This window comes from Lynx rufus, unplaced genomic scaffold (genome assembly GCF_022079265.1).
Source record: "Lynx rufus isolate CCGP_SWC_20201006 ecotype Redwood Valley unplaced genomic scaffold, mLynRuf1.p SCAF_10, whole genome shotgun sequence".
NCBI lineage: Eukaryota > Metazoa > Chordata > Mammalia > Carnivora > Felidae > Lynx > Lynx rufus.
The window spans coordinates 2,711,941-2,728,353 of record NW_025814824.1 but is presented as its reverse complement, the minus strand read 5'-3'; the positions used below and the strand labels follow the sequence as shown (position 1 = coordinate 2,728,353).

The window sequence follows — 16,413 nt, the reverse complement described above, 5'->3', positions numbered from 1 at the left end:
GTTGCTGGCAATTGCTGTCGACAGAACCCTTTGAAGACGCTCTCAGGAACCAGTCCTCGGGGCCTGTGCTGAGCAAGGCGGCCTCCGTGGAGTGCATCAGCCCTGTCACGCCCAGAGCCCCGGATGCCAAGATGCTGGAGGAGCTGGAAGGGGAGCCTTGGTACCAAGGGGAGATGAGCCGGAAGGAGGCCGAGGGGCTGCTGAAGAACGACGGGGACTTCCTGGTCAGGAAGAGCGCCACCAACCCGGGCTCCTTCGTCCTCACGGGCATGCACAACGGCCAGGCCAAGCACCTGCTGCTCGTGGACCCGGAGGGCACGGTGAGCACGGGTGGGACGTGACCTGCCTCCTTAGAGCAGTCTCCCCTTGTCCTCTGTGCCGGGTGACCACACTTTCCCTCTGCTGCCTGTGCGCACCTGCTGACGTCCTGGCGGCCACTTCTCGGGGACCCGGCTGCCCAGGCACACAGGCCTGCGCTTGGCTCGCGCTTGGAGACCTCACGAGGGCCCAAGGCGAAAGCTTTAACTCTGACGTCCTTTACAGTAAGTACAAAAACAGGGAAAGTTTTCCTGTCCAATCCATTCATAGTGGATGAAGAAGTGCAGGGTTCCTGGGCTTCTAATATTGATCTCAAGTGTCTCCAAGAGTTCCTAGAGTAGAAGACGTGATGAAGCAGTAAACAGACCCCCTCTTAATTAGCTTCCCGCTTTCCCACTCGGGGACAGTGTGTGTGGCCGTTCTTGGTGGTACAGTCATGTCTGATGAACCGTGTGGGTCTGACTGAATTTCCCGTCTTCCAGTCAGTAAATAGATTGGACTTGATCTTGGCACAGTCTAAGAACTGCTAAGTTTAATAAACATAATTACATTAACTGAACCGTTAAATAAGTTCCAAGATTGTTGTGTAAAACCTTTTATGCAGTGAAAACACAGAAGCAGGTAGTTATCCGAACAGTAGATTAGAACATGGCCTGTCCTGATCGATGGGTAGGGACGAAGCCTCCGTCTTTGGTTGGACTTGAGCGCAGTTTAACCGTGTTTGGTGGGGGAGGGGAGAGTTGTTACGTCACATGATCTGCTGCTCCAGGGCGTCTGCACCTTGGCTCTCCGGACATCGTCTCCGTGCCCCTGTCCCCTCTCCACCCGGGCAACCCCCTCCCTAGGATCGTAATGTGAATCCTTCCAATCCACCTTCTACGGTTGTGTGGTTTTTCCCACGGAGGTACATCAGGGAGAAGATACACTGTGTGTTTGTGCATTTCAGGAAGTTGCTAACACGGTCCTGCCCCTCAGATCCCATGTCAAACTCTGCATGTGTTTTTGAGATCTGTCTGTGGTGCTTTCTGTACACGGGATCGTTGCTTGGGTGGGCGGCCCAGCGGCCCCCATCCACGGCCACACGTCACTTGTGGAACATTCTCATGCAGGGCTGAAGGTGCTACGAAGTCTCCATGCGTTTTCCCTGCGCCCACGATGGTCTTTCTGGGGCACATCCCAGGACCGGGGTTTTGGTCATAGGACATGCGCACACTTGGTTTCACCAGGGCTGTGCATTTGCTTCCAGAACGGCTGGACTGCCAGGGGGCACGACGGCCATGCACCAGGGTTCCCTCAGCCTCCTTGACATCGTCCTCCCTGCGGGGCGAGCCCAAGACTCCGGGGAAGAGCATGTCCCAGTGTCACCCTACGACCGCGCGTCCACAGGTTCTTCCAGTAAATGTTATGCGCCCACCTCCCCCCTGCTTCTCTTCTGATCTTCTCACCCAGCTCACTTCCTGAGTTTCTCAGCCATAGAATTTCCACGTGAACCCTCCCATTTTTTCCCCGAATCTGATCATTTTGTCTGTGATGTTCTTCATCAAATGGAAGTTTCCCTTTTATGGTTTATGGCCTTGAGTTTTGTTTTGTTTTGTTTTGACTTGAAAGAGAGAGAGAGAAGGAGAGCAGGGGAGAGGGGCAGAGGGAGAGAGAGAATCCCAAGCAGGTCCCACAATCAGCACAGATCCCGACACAAGGCTCAAACCCATGAACCATGAAATCATAACCTGAGCCGAAATCAAGAGTCAGATGCTTAACCGACTGAGCCACCCAGGTGCCCCTGTGGTCTTGAGTTTTAAAAGATTTCCTCATGGGGCACCTGGGTGGCTCAGTCGGTTGAGCATCTGACTCTTGATTTCAGCTCAGGTCATGATCTCATGGTTTGTGAGTTTGAGCCCCCACATCGGGCTCTCTGCACTGACAGTGCGGAGCCTGCTTGGGATTCTGTCTCTCCCTCTCTCTCTGCTCCTCCTGTTTGTACTCTCTCTCTCTCAAAATAAATAAATAAACATTAGAAACATTTAAAAAGTAAACATAAAAGATTTCCTGACCTGCAGTCATAGATGCACATTGTTCCTCTGTGACTTCTGTGTTTGCTTATTTTTCACAATTAGGTTCTAATTCTGACTAGAGTTACTTTGACAGTGACATAAGACAGGGACCCAGCATCCCTTAAATCTCCAGGTGGCGAGCCAGGCTTCTGTCCTATGGATGCGCCTTGAGTTAACGTTCTCGGTGCTCTGTGTCCCTTGTTTTTCTCGAGAGTCTGCCCTGTCCTGTTGAGCGGACTGTTTAGTCCTGATACGAGTGCCACATCGCATGGTCACTCTGGCTTTGAAACGGTCTTAACCTGTGGCAGTGTAAGTCCTTCCTCTTGCAACTCCTATTAGCATTCTCTTTTTAAGCTGTTCTCGGACCTCTATTCCTCTTTGCTGTGGTTTTGGAGTCCGTTTATCCCCCCACCGAAAACGCGTGCTGGGATTTTGGTAGGACCGGTGTTGAGTTCACGGATTAATTTCAGGGAGAGCTGACGGTTTTCAGCATTAAATCATCACATCCGCGAACATGGCATGAGTCTCTACTTACTTAGTTTTAAGCTGTCCCTTGTCAGAATTTAAAAACTCTCTCCGGAAAGTTCTTGTGTTTCCTTTGTTTGGTTACTCCCTGGAGTGTCTGGGTTGAATTCTTGGCCCAAGCGGTGTGTGATTTTGGCCACGTTTTCTCAACAGTGACTGCTGCAGGGAGAGGAATGTGGTATGATCTTGTGCCCAGAAATCTTGCCGATGGCAGCGGTGTTACCGGAACGGCGGTCAGGCCGTGGCACACGTGGACAGTCGCGTCTCCTGCCTTCCGGTTTCTGACCCCGTGGCACGCTCACCGGGGCGCCCTGGAGCGTTCACCAGGAGAGGGCGCCCTCGTCTCGTCCCCAGCCTGAAAGGGGATGTTGGCGGGTTTTGTTCTACCGAGGGTGACGTCAGCTCTGGGGATTGTCTTCATCAGCCGAAGAGAGGACTTCGTTCTCTGATTCATTCAGTCGCTCAACAGCTGTGCACCAAGTGACTGCTAAATCTGGGCCCTACTTTTGACACCTGGGATACGTCCGTGAGCAGGTTTAAGAGGGCAGTTCCTGCTTGTGTGGAATTCATAGAAATTAGTTACCGGATTGCTTTTGTCATGTATGGGTATTGGATTTTGTCAAATGCTGCTTTAGCATCAGCTGAAATAGTACAATAATCATGGGGTTTTTTTTCTGGAGTCTGTTAACGTGGGGAGGGGGCAGTTACACCGGCAGATCCCTCTGACTCTGCGTCCTGGCACACGCCCTGCTTGGTCCTGACGCAGCCGTCACGGACCGCGTTGCGGGATTTGGGCACCCGACGCTTCCTCTTGGGTGTTTCTGGCTGCCCTTCACCCGTGGGGTCGGTCTTCATTGCCTTGGCTGCCTTTTGCTTGTGTACGCTGGTCTGGTTTGGGGGCCAGGGGTATAGTCACCTTATAACAAGCTAGGGCGGCTGCAAATCAGAGGCCGTCCCTCTTCGTATGTCACATAGAGTGTCCTGGAGAGCCCCTGTTTCTGCACCACGATTCGTTGTGACCTTCAAGGCCTTGTCACACACAAGCACTCATTTATTTGTTCATTGGTTCGCTGACTGGTTCCCCCCACTGCCCTGTCATCCCTGTGAGGGTGGCAGCCTTAGTCATTACGCCCAGTATGTAGAATAGTGCCAGGCACATAGTAGGTGTTTTACGAGCACGTGATGGCGCCGATCGACCTCGGGCTTTTACGGGAGCTGAGGGCCCCCGCAGGCCACGTGGGAGCTGAGGGTCCCCTGCTGCTACAGATGCCTCATCACAGATAGGCGTCTCTAAACAGAATCAGCCCAGAGAGGTTTCCCTTTGCAAGGGCTGCTACTAATCCATCTGTTGTTTTCTGAGACAAAATAGGAAAGAAAACACCTGAGCAAGGCTAAGAGAATGCGAAGATTTCAGTTGCAACATTTAGGTATTGTTGAGAAAAGAGAAGTTAACAGTTTAGCCACGTTACACCATCTCATAGAGCAAAGACGGTTAATGGGTCATATACTCAGTCCTTGTAGACAAAGGATTGATTGATGATTACGAAACGACACGTATTGGGGTGTCTGGGGGGCTCAGTCGGTTAAGCATCTGACTCTTGTTCCGGTCACGATCTCATAGTCAAGGGATCGAGCCCCACATCAGGCTCAGCACTGAGCATGAAGCCCGCTTGGGATTCTCTCTTTCTCTCTCTGTCCCTCCCCTTGCATCTCTCTCTCTCTCTCTCTCTCTCTCTCAAAAAAGGACATGTAGTACTACTACTAATATATTCTGCATTCCCAAACCAGTATCAACGTAACGTGTAGGGGCACCCGGGTGGCTCAGTTGGTGGAGCACCTGTCGCTTCATCTCAGGGCTGTGAGTTCGAGCCCCACCTTGGGTGTGGAGCCTACTTACAAACATTTTTTTTTTTTTAAGATAGTTTGGAAGGTGGGAGGGAAGGAAGCTGAAGGAATGTGGTTGAAGCAGGTGTTCTTGTAAGCCACGACCCCAGCTGTGCTGTCTACAAGACTTTAATTTCTAAGGGGAAATCTGGCACCTCAGAGAAAATCAGTCGCACCAACTAATAAGTGTTCTTTGGGGAGGCTTTTTGCTGGATCTGATGATCTAATTTAATTGATCCAGTGGAGGAGAGCTTCAGCTGAGAAAGACTTAATTACGAATGTAATGTCACTTCCTTGCTGTTAGGACACCAAAATAGACGATGAACACATTCTCTTCAATATTTATTCATCTGATTTTCATGGTAATTGGTTGGTCCCTGACTATAAAGGGGGAAACTTGGCAGAACAGATTACTCGGAGAAGTAAGGATGCAAAACAGTTCTGAGGCTATATTTACTGCAGAGTGTACGAACCTGCGTGCCTTCCCACTGCACACCGATCGTGCGAGACGAGGGCTCCTGGGGTCGCTGGAAACGTGGGTGACCCAGGAGCGTGGAGGCGGGGCTCCTGAGCTCCCAGGCAGGCGTGGGGCAGCAGCTGCTCCGACCCCACCGACGGGCTCTGCAGAAACAGCTCCAGAGATGGCGTCTGGAGCATCCTCACGGTGAGTTAGCCCCCTTGAGGCTAAGATGACGCCCGGAGGCACCTGTCCTTGATTCATCCCCTCGGCCGGTAGGGCCAGCAGGGTGAGCGGGGCGCTGTGCTTGCTTTATAATGAGCCGCTAGCTGCACCCACACCCACACCTGCACCTCACCTGTACCTGCACCGGCACCCACACCTCCAGCACACCTGCACTTGTTCCGTGGCTGGGTGTTCCATGGGCTTCCTGACCGCGGTCTCGGGAACGTGGCACATTGAGAGCACGTGCTGGGGCTTTGCATTCAGGACATCGGAAAACAGCAACCGGCCAACACCCCACATTTATTAGGATTTTATTTTATTCTGAGAGCAACTAAGAAAATAATCCCCCTCCATCCCCCCGCTCAAACAAGCCTTGTTGTTATTTTAAATTTTCCTTTGTCTCCGGCAGACTAGGCGGTGCTGATCTAAAAGATGACACGGGAAGCCTCACTGGTCTGAGCCAAGGGAGCTCAGTTCCCACCCACCCACTCTTGCCCCTCGGGTCCTCGGTTCGGCCACTCACATCCCGGGGCCCCCATCTCCCAGGCCTGTCCCTTCAACCCGGGGGCTCCATGGAGAAGAAGGGGATGGAGACGGTGGGGACGGTCAGTGGCCTCGTGGGAGAAGCCACACTCGGGCTGCCTCACCGGTCCGAGTGCAGGATAGACTAGGGACGTACGAGCAGGGCCACTGGCCGCTGGCGGGTAAGGCCGTCGTGTCTTTTCACTTCTTACCAGCGTAACACCTGGGAAGTGTGACCAAGCGGATGTTACCTGCGGTCTTTGATGAGAAGTGACAGCCCAACCCAATCCCGGGGGAGCGGGGTGGTGCTCACGGCCAGGCTCAGGCTCCCTCTCGGAGTCCTTTCCTGGTGCTCAAACTGCTCTCGGTGGTTTCATGTCTTCTTCTTTTTTAACGTTTATTTATTTTGAGAGAGAGAGAGAGAGAACAAGCAGGGGAGGGGAAGAGAGAGAGGGAGACGCAGAATCCGAAGCAGGTTCTAGGCTCCGAGCTGGCAGCACAGAGCCCGAAGCGGGGCTTGAACTCACAAACGGTGAGATCATGACCTGAGCCGAAATCGGAAGCTCACCCTACTGAGCCCCCCGGGCGCCCCAACAGGTGTCCTTTCTTGATTCTCCCTGGAAACTAAAGCGTAGCCCATTTTTCAATTTTTGACAAGTGTTTTCATTTCCCAGGTTGTCTCTGTGCCTGTAAATACATCAAGCCTCTCTCTCCCCAGCAGCGCTGGTCGCGTCCGTGCGACCTCCCTGTCTCACCCTCTGTCTCTGTCAACAGCCCTTTCAGTGTTTTCTGAAGCACAAAATAGAGACAGAAGCGTAATGAACTCCCGTGGTCCCGGTATTCGCTGCACAGTTTACCAATATTGTCCCGATCTCGATTCACCCGTCCGTTATTTTAGAGGGGACAATGGTGTTTGAAAGTAGAGGACAGCGTTCTCCCACGGAATGATTTGCGAGTACCCTGCCCAAAGTCTCCGTCGCCCCCGGCCCCCGAGTGCGAGTGTGGTGCACACAGAATCGCGCCTTCGCCCTGATGGCGCCCCCGCGGCCTGCTTCTGCCGACCCCCTTCCTGTCCCCTGGCCGCTCCTGGAACGGCCTTTACTGGAAAGGATCCGCTCAGAATCCCTCACCGCCTCGGGCTGTCCTGTGTCTTCAGTCCCCCTCACCTCAGGCTCCTTCTCAGTCCGGTTTTCTGACCTGTCCTCCGAGTCGGGGTCAGATTATGCATCCGGGTCACGCCGTCACGGAGACACCACGCTGGGAGTGGTGTCCGTGAGTGTTCTCCCGGATGCGGGACGAAGGGGGCGTCTGGCAGGCTTTGCCCCTGCACACTCTCGCCTTCCCTTGTAATTATTACGTATTTGGGAGGAGGTACCCTGAAACTACATGAATCCACCTTTCCAGCTGTTAAGTAATTTGTTTTCATCCGTGTGGATTCACAGCTGCCTGACTGTTCGGTGGCTTCTCACCGCGTCCCTTCGACACTCTTCTTTGTCTTTGCTTCAAATACACACGGACGTCACGGGACCGTCTTCCTCCACTGCAGTTGGAGGCCTGGCCTGCTTGTTTCTCACGGGGAGACCAGGATCTTCAAGTGGGGGCGCTGCCGCTCCCGTGTCCTCGAGATGGACGGATTGGTGCCGACAGATGCACACGCACGCACACGCGCACGCTCGTGTCTGTGTCCATTTGTGTGTCCATCTCTGGATGTTACAAGTGGTACGCTCGTGGTAATTCTTCCGATTCCAGTCTGATATCACAGGGTTCATCCGTTTTTCTTTTCCTGCATTTCTAAGTCTCTCCTCCAGCGATGAGAAGCCTGACCCCTCACCTTTGTATTTTCACCGACTTGGTTAACCCCCCACGTGTGAGGTGCACCCCCATCACAGCGGCCGCCCCTGCCCTCGCCCCGCGGGGGCGCCGGTTCCCTGCCCAGCCGTTCCCCGGGGGCTCCCTTCCCCCTGAGCTCGCTCTGACCCCCCCTCCTGGCTCTGATGCCCACGCGGGCCACCCACCTCCTGTCCTGTGTCCTCCTGTCACCTGTCCTGTGGTACACTCCTCACTGCCCCTGGACTCCAGTCTCCCACTGGGGACCACCGTGGCTGCCCCCCCCCACCCCCAGAGCACAGCACTCGTCTTCCTTGGCATTTGGACCGACCGTTCAGTCAGGAAGGAAGGGACTGGAGAGAAGGGGAGGGAGGGGCTTCCTGAAACATTTGATCGCAAATCCAGGCATCCTTCAGTGCACTCCTCTTGTAAATATCTCAGCATCATTTCCACCACTAAGGGTATGAAGGCAACAACGACACGACATAGTTGTTATATCCGACAAAACTAAAGATAGTCGTTCAACATATTCAAATTTCCCTGATTATCTCAAAGATGTTCTGTGTATAGTACGTTTGATGGAATCAGAATTCAAGCGTGGTCCACATGGTCCATTTTGTGAGGCCTCTGAAGACTCTTACTCTGTTTTCCCTCCATCTCCCTGGACTCCAGTGGTTTCCTTGAGCGACTAGATAACTTGTCTGTAGAATATCCCACACTGTGATTTGGGTTGTGGTGTCCCTATGTCACTTGTGCCCTGACCCCTGGCTCTTCTGTAAACTGGTAGACACAGAGACTTTAAAGGCATATTCACAGACGTGTGCATCCATGGCCACAGTCCGTCTGGAACATGTTTACCACCTACAAGAGAAATGCCTCTGCATTCAGCTGTCACCCACCAGCCTCCCGTCGCCCAGTCTCCGTGGGTTTCTCCCTTGTGGAGCTCCCTCTGAATGGAATCCTATAAATACGTAGTCCTTTGTGACTAGCCTCTTTTACCGAGTGCGGTGTTGTCAAGGGTCATCCGCGTTGTGGCGGGTGTCAGCACCTCATTCTTTTCTGTGGCTGAGGAACATTCCGCTCACGGACAGCCCATGCTTTATTCGTGATGGACATTTGGCTGTCACGAACATTGCCGCTAACATGACGTCCAAGTTCCTGTGTGGACGTGTGTTTTCATTTCTCTTGGACATACACCCAGGAGTGGATTTGTTAGGTCGTGTGGTGGCTCTGTAATCTGCCACCCGAGGGACCGTCACACAGTTTTTTTTCCAAAGCAGCTGCACCATTTTACATTCCAACTAACAGTGTGCGAGGGCCCCGATTTCTCCGTGCCGTCTCCCACCCTTGTTATTATCTGGCGTTTGGATTCTGGCCATCCGTGTGGGCGGGCAGTGACAGACCACTGTGATTTTGATTTGCATTTCCCTCGTGACTAATAAGGTCAAGCATCTCTTTAGATACTTATTGGCTGTTTACGCATCTTCTTTGGACTAACGTCTGTTCGAATCCTTTGTCCGTGTTTTTCTTCTTTTTCTTCATTTTTTTTTTGTTGTGGTAAAATACACAGGACATAAAATTTACCATCTAAGCCAGCTGTAAGGGTACAGTTCAGTGGTGTGGGTGGTGTGAGTGTAGTTGTACAACCAATATCCATCCCCAGAACTCTTTTTGTCTTGCAAATCTGAAACTCTGTCCCCATTAAATAATTCCCTGTCCCCTCCACCCCCAGCCCCTGGCATCCACCATTCTACTTTCTGTCTCTATGAATTTGACTCTTCTACGGACGTCATGTAAGCGGAGTCACAGCTCATTTGTCCTTCTGTGACTGGCCTGTTTCATGCTGTCCTTAGGGTTCATCCACGCTGGAGCACGTGTCAGGATCTCCTTCCTTCCTAAGGCTGCACAATATTCCATTTATTGTGGAATAGACCATATTCCAATATCCAATATTGTGGATAAACCATATTTTGCCCATCCATTCATGTGTGGACGGACTTGTTGCTTCCACATTTTAACTATTGCAGGAAACGCTGCTCTTAATACAATGCACAGGTATTTCTTTGAGACTCTCCTTTGAGTTTCTTGGGTGTACATCTAGAAGGGGAATTGCTGAGTCATATGAGAATTCATTAACAAAATGTTTTTGAGAAGCCATCACACAGCCCACAGTGGCTGCACTATTTCACATTCCTGCCAACAGTGCACAAGGGCTCTAATGTCTCCTCCTCCTGGTCAACACCTGCTATTTTCTGGTTTGGGGATGGTGGTCATTCTCATGAGTGTGAGGTGGTATCTTGATTTGCATTTCTCTGATGATGAGGGTTGTGGAGCATCTTTTCATGTACTTATTGGCCATGTCATTCGGTCACATGGTCATTTATGTGTCTTCTTTGAAGAAATGGCAGTTCAAGTTCTTTGCCCATTTTTGAATCAGGTTGTCTATTTCTTATTATTGAGTTTTAGGAGTACTTTACATATTCTGGATATTCATCACTTATTAGATACACAAATTCCAAATTTATCCCCCCATCCTGTAGGTTGCTTTTTTACTCTGTTGATAGTGTCTTTCATGCACAAAACTTTACAATTTTCATGACGTCCAAATTGTCTGGTTTTTCTTTTGTTGCCTGGGCGTTTGGTACCATATCCAAGAAACCATTGCAGATTCAGTGCCTTGAAGCTTTTGCCCTGAGTTTTCTTCTAAGAATTTTAGGCCTTACATTGAGCTCTTTGATCCATTTTGAGTTAATTTTTGTATATGGCATCAGCTACAGGCACTCTATTCTTTTGTATATGGACACCCAGTTTCCCCAGCACCATTTGTTGAAAAAATTGTCCCTTTCCTGTTGAATGGTCATAGCACCCTAGTCAAAAATCACTTGACCGCATATGCAGGGGCTCATTTCTAGGCCCTCTGTTCTTTTCCACTGCCTTATATGCCTGTCTTTATATCAGTACCACACTGTTTTGATTATTGTAGCTTTGTAATTAGTTTTGAAATCCAGAAGTGTGAGTCCTCCAACTTCGTCAAATTTGTTGGTCTTTTCAGAGAAGCTGCTTTTGGTTTCATTGATTTTCTCTATTATTTTCCCATTCTCTGCTTTATCTCTGCTTTAATCTTTATGATGTCCTTTCTCCTGCTCAGTTCAGGGTTTTTAGTGTCTTAAGGTGGGACGTTGGGTTATTTGTGAGTCTCTAAATTTTCCTCCTGCTGTTGGGGAAAAGGAGTGCCCATGTGGGCAAGGTGTTGATTGGAAGGATGTAAGCAGCTGGCACTCACAGTCCCAAGCCTGACTCTTGGTGTTGCAGCCCCAGAGGGCTGATGTGAACCTGGCACTGTGTCCGTTGGGTCTAAGAAGGACCTGAGCCTCACCTTAATTTCAAACCTGGGAGAGGCCAAGCAATGTGGCTGGGTGGGTCTACATCCCGCTCGGGTTAGGTTGTATTTGGGCTTGAGCCTCTGGGAGTGGAGGGTCCACCAGTGGATCCGGCCCAATCTGAGACATTAGACAAAGAGCAGCAGGTCTGAGTGTGCAACCCGTTCCAATGGAACCAGATTTTAATCAGGGACTATCTTGTCTGATGGCTTTGCCGCAGCTAGTGTGACCTTTTGGAAGGGGACGGATGTAATCATTCTGTCATTGGTTGAGTATAGTTGTTAACGTACAATATCTCTAAATGGTATTTCTGACTACTGGGCACCTAATTTAAATGTTCCCTAGACAACTTGAACCCACGATACCTAAAGCAGAAGGTACGGCCCCCACCCCCTTGCCCAACTGCCCCATGGATTCCTTCCCACAGCTCACCCTGCCCCCAAACCTCAGTGTTTCGACCGGCGCAACAAACACCGAGATCAGGGTCCTGAGGGTAGGGGAATGTAAGAAAAAAAAGAGAGAAGAGAAAGTTTGGGAACAGGAGGGTCCCCTGGGCTGATGGCCCAAGTGACGACTTTGTTGTTGCTGTACACAATCTTTTATAAGACTCTTGTGGATCAGGTCATTCTAAGAATAAACAGGTTTCACATGATCACTGCCAGCCAAAACATTTAGTTCTGTGTACCTTGCGAACTTTCTGAACGGGTCACAAGACCTTGTTGATAGATTGCTAGCAAAACACAGTTCCCATGTTTGTTTCCATCTGACTCGGGGTAGAAAAAAGGGAGGTAGCATTACTGCCAACACCTGCAGACCACAGGCTTCAGGAATTAACTTTCTCAGCCTTGACAAGGCTTTCCTATGCCCTTGAAAGTGGGGGAATGGGAGGGGGAACCACCGGGTTGGCTTGAGTCAACAGGGAGCCGTTGCTCGACCCGGTCTCAGCCTGGCACCGGGGCCCGGCCCCCCACACCTCAGCTACCAGCACCTCCTTCATCACATGTGTTTAGTTTTACAAGACCTGCATAGCTCAGTCGATTAAGCATCCAACTCTTGGTTTCGGCTTAGGTCGTGATCTCAGGGTTCAGGTTCGAGCCTCTCATCGGGCTCCATGCTGACAGTGTGGAGTGTGCTTGGGATTCTCTCTCTCTCCTCTCTCTTTGCTCCTCCCCTGCTCACTCTCTATCCCTCTCTCTCTTAAAATAAACAAACATTTAAAAAAAAAGGAACCACCGGGGCGCCTGGGTGGCGCAGTCGGTTAAGCGTCCGACTTCAGCCAGGTCACGATCTCGCGGTCCGTGAGTTCGAGCCCCGCGTCGGGCTCTGGGCTGATGGCTCAGAGCCTGGAGCCTGTTTCCGATTCTGTGTCTCCCTCTCTCTCTGCCCCTCCCCCGTTCATGCTCTGTCTCTCTCTGTCCCAAAAATAAAAAAAATAAAATGTTGAAAAAAAAAAATTTAAAAAAAAAAAAAAAAAAAAGGAACCACCAAACTATCTTCTAAACTATCTGTCCCGTTTTGCAATCCACCAGCAGTGACAAGAGTTCCCATTGCACACCAGCATTGGCAGTTGTCGGTGTTGTGGATTTTGGCCATTCTGATAGGTGTGTGGTGGCATCTCAGTGTTGTAACTTGTGTTTCCCTGGTGACTCGTGCTGTAGGGCATCTTTTCACGTACTTGTTTGCCACCTGTGCGTCCTCTTTGCTGAGGTGTTTGTTAAGGTCTTTGCCCCATTTTTTAAATGTGGTTGTTTTCTTAATGCTGGTATTAAGAGCTGTTCGTATATTTCAGAGACCGGTTCATTATCAGATGTGTCTTTTGCAAATACCTTCTCCCAGTCCGTGGCTGCTCTGCTCACTGTCTTGAAGGTGTCACTTGTGGATCAGACGTTTTTAATCTTGATGAAGTCCAGCCTATCGTTTCTTTCATTCACGAATCAGGCCTTTGATGTCTTATCTAGAAAGTCATCACCAAACCCATGGTCACTAAGGTTCTCCCTGTGTTTTCTTTTAAGAGTTTAATAATTCTGCATTTTACATTTAAGTCTGTGATCCATTCTGAGTTAATTTTTTGAAGGGTGTAAGTTCTGATCTAGGCTTTCTGTAAAATATATGTGGGTATCCCGGTGCTGCAGCACCGTTCACTGAAAATGCTGTCTTTGCCTTTTATTTCCTTTTTTGTCTTACTGCATTAACGAGGACTTCCAGGATGGTGTTGAGGAGTGTGAGGCGGGACACCCTGGCCTTGTTCAAGTTTCTCATCATTAAGTAGGATGTTAGCGGTAGGATTTTTGTGGATGTCTTTATCAAGTGGGGGAAGTTTCACCCGTATTCCTAGTTTACTGAGAGCTTTTACCAAGAATTGGTTGAATTTTCTGTTTCCATTGATAGGATCATGGAGTTTTTGTCTTCACCCTAATGGTGTGATGGATTGTGTTGATTTCTGAATGGGGAAGCAGCCTTGCAGACCCAGGATAAATCCCCCTTGGTCATGGTGTATAGTTCTTCTTATACATTGTTGGATTCAATCCGTTAGTGTTTTGTTGAGGATTTTTGCATGTGTGTTCATAAGAGGTGCTGGTCTGTAGTTTTCTTTTCCTGTAATGTCTTTGTTTGCTTTTGATGTTAGAGTCGTACTAGCCTCATAGAGTGAGTTAAGTGATATTATTTCTGCTTCTGTCTTCTGAATGAGATTGTAGGGACTTGGTAAATTTTGTCTTTAAGTGTTTGGTAGAGTTCACCAGTGAACCTATCTGGGCCTGGTGCTTTCTATGTTGGCAGATTATTCACTATTGATTCAATTTTTAAATAGCCACAGGTTTATTCAAACCATCTATTTCTTCTTGTAAGAGTTTTGTGAAGTTGTGTCTTTCAAGAAATGGGTCCATTTTTAAGGAGTTATCAAATTTGTGGGCATAGAGTTATTTATAGTATTCCTTCATTATCCTTTTAAATTCCATGAGATCTGTAGTGATGACCCTTCTTTCATTTCCGATATTAGTAAGTGTCTTCTCTCATTTTTTTTCTTAGCCTGGCTAGAGGCTTATCAATTGTTACGTATCTTTTCGAAGGACCAGCTTTGGGGATCATTGATTTCTGTATTGATTTCCTGTTTCCAGTGTCATTGGTTTCTGCTCTAATTTTTTCATTATTTCTTTCCTTATGCTTCCTGTGGATTTAATTTGTTCTTTTTTCTAGTTTACTAAGGTAAAAGCTTAGAATACTGATTTCAGCTCTTTCTTCTTTTCTGACCCACATAGCAAGTGGGTCCATACAGATAGCTCTGGGGACTGCAGGTTCTCTGGGAAGAAGCCAGACTGGAGTTTCAGCAAGCATTGATGCGAATGGAGTGAACTGGCCTATTCAGGCAGTAAATTTATATCATATAACTCTTCATGGTTTTGTTTGTATGTGTGTGTTCATTGTGGCCCAGCCTTCATACCCCAAAGATGCCCACCAGGGGGCAGCTTGGGCAATATGTTGGAATCATGGGGGGGAGGGGATCGAGAGACATGCCGGTTGGCCGAGCCCCACCCCAAGCTCCTGGTGGGGTTGGCCTGGGCACGGGGTTACTGAACACTGTCTGGTGATTTGGACGTGAGTCCATGCTAAGACTGCTATCCCAGACACTGCCCTGTCATAAACCCTCTTTCATTCACCCCTGCTGCCCCCGAACTTCGATGAGTGTTCATCACTAAGAAGTGGGAAGAAGAAGTCAGCGTCAAGGCAGCAGCCAACAGTAGTCTCAGGCTGAGTCCTGGGTGCCCCTCACCTCCCAGAAAGGGGCCTGCCCATGTCACCTCAGGGTCTTTCTGGGGTGGGGATTCTACAGAACTCAGGAGGATTAAACAGCCTTGATGAAAAGATGCCAAAATTTCTTGCAAAAAGATTCCTTTCCTAATGTGCCCATTGGGTCACATCCTTGGTGAGGCTCAGTGCCCAAGGGTCAGGAACCCCGTGGCCCAGTGGGTCCCTGTCCCTCCATGCTTACAGACACCTGTGGGGAAGGGGGCCTACCTCAGTGTGGGACCCCAGGAGAACAGAGCACCCTCATTTCTAAGTTTCTACTGTTGCCTGTGGCTGCTATCTTGTAGATCCTAGAGCAGGTGGCCGGGGGGCGGGGTGGGGGGGCTTTAATGGGCCCACCTGGACTATAGATTTGGGATAAGAATGAGATCAAGGCTGAAGGCTCAGAATAGACATCCCATTGGTAGGTTGGCGGAAGGGAGAGACAAGAGTGGCCACATCAGGGGTGAGGATGGGATTAGAGGAAAAGAGAGAATACGGGGACAGGTAAGGAGGAAGAAACTAGATGTGCCCTCAGAGTCCCTGAGAGACAGGTGGGGGAGAGCTGTGGCCCAGGGAAGGGGGGTCCCCAGAAATAAGGCTGGAGAGAGAGGTCAGACACCCAGGGCATCCAAGAGCCATCATGAGGACCATCTAAGGGCTGGAGGGCCATCAGGTGTAGCCAGGCACCTGCTCCCTGACCTGTCTCCCATCCCCTCAAAGGAGGCCACGGGGGCTGTGTCCACAGCAGCCGGAGACTGTTCCTGGCTAGGCGTCCTCTGCCTTCTTCAAGTGTGGTCTACACTGGGAGTGTAGCAGCCCAGGGACCAAGGCGCAGGCCCGGTGAGCAGCGGAAAGTGGTGACCCTCCCCACACCCCCACCCCACCCCCAGGGTTCATTTGCTCGGAGGCTGGCAGGCGGGCATTGCACCAAGAAACCAGGAGCATGCTGCGCCGCCCCTGCGTCCCAGACAGGCTCGCCCCCCAGTGCGGGAGACGGAAGGACTACGTGGACCCCCTCTGGGTGCGAGTGCAGGACGGCCAGACGGGTCTTTCGAGGGCAGGAGAGGAGCAGGAGAGAAAAGGTTGGCAGCAGAAGGCAGGGTGGTTGCTGAAGACACATGGCAGGTGACAGGCTGAATGACCGGCCAGTGCCGATCACTGGGGACTTCGCAGACGTGTCTCTGAGAGAGTGCAGAGGCCCCAGGGAGGTCGCCGCTCCGGTTCCCATGGTCTGGGGCTGGCTCCAAGCACGTGCGTTCTCTTTTCTCTGCCCGTGGGTCATGCATCCTGCCCTCTGTGTCCCTCCCAGGTCCGGACGAAGGACAGGGTCTTCGACAGCATCAGCCACCTCATCAACCACCACCTGGAGAACAACCTGCCCATCGTCTCTGCTGGAAGCGAGCTCTGTCTCCAGCAGCCGGTGGAGAAGCCCCTGTGA

The 16,413-nt window shown here is 50.6% G+C and overlaps 1 protein-coding gene across 1 annotated transcript in view; it reads left to right on the top strand.

Annotated features, from left to right (window-relative positions):
• The window catches only part of SHC3 (SHC adaptor protein 3), a 98,144-nt gene extending 81,731 nt beyond the window's left edge, over positions 1 to 16,413 (top strand). Inside the window, exons 11-12 of the mRNA XM_047097282.1 lie at positions 25 to 320; positions 16,285 to 16,413. Of these exons, the coding sequence (XP_046953238.1) occupies positions 25 to 320; positions 16,285 to 16,413 (425 nt within the window). The remainder of the gene's footprint in view (positions 1 to 24; positions 321 to 16,284) is intronic.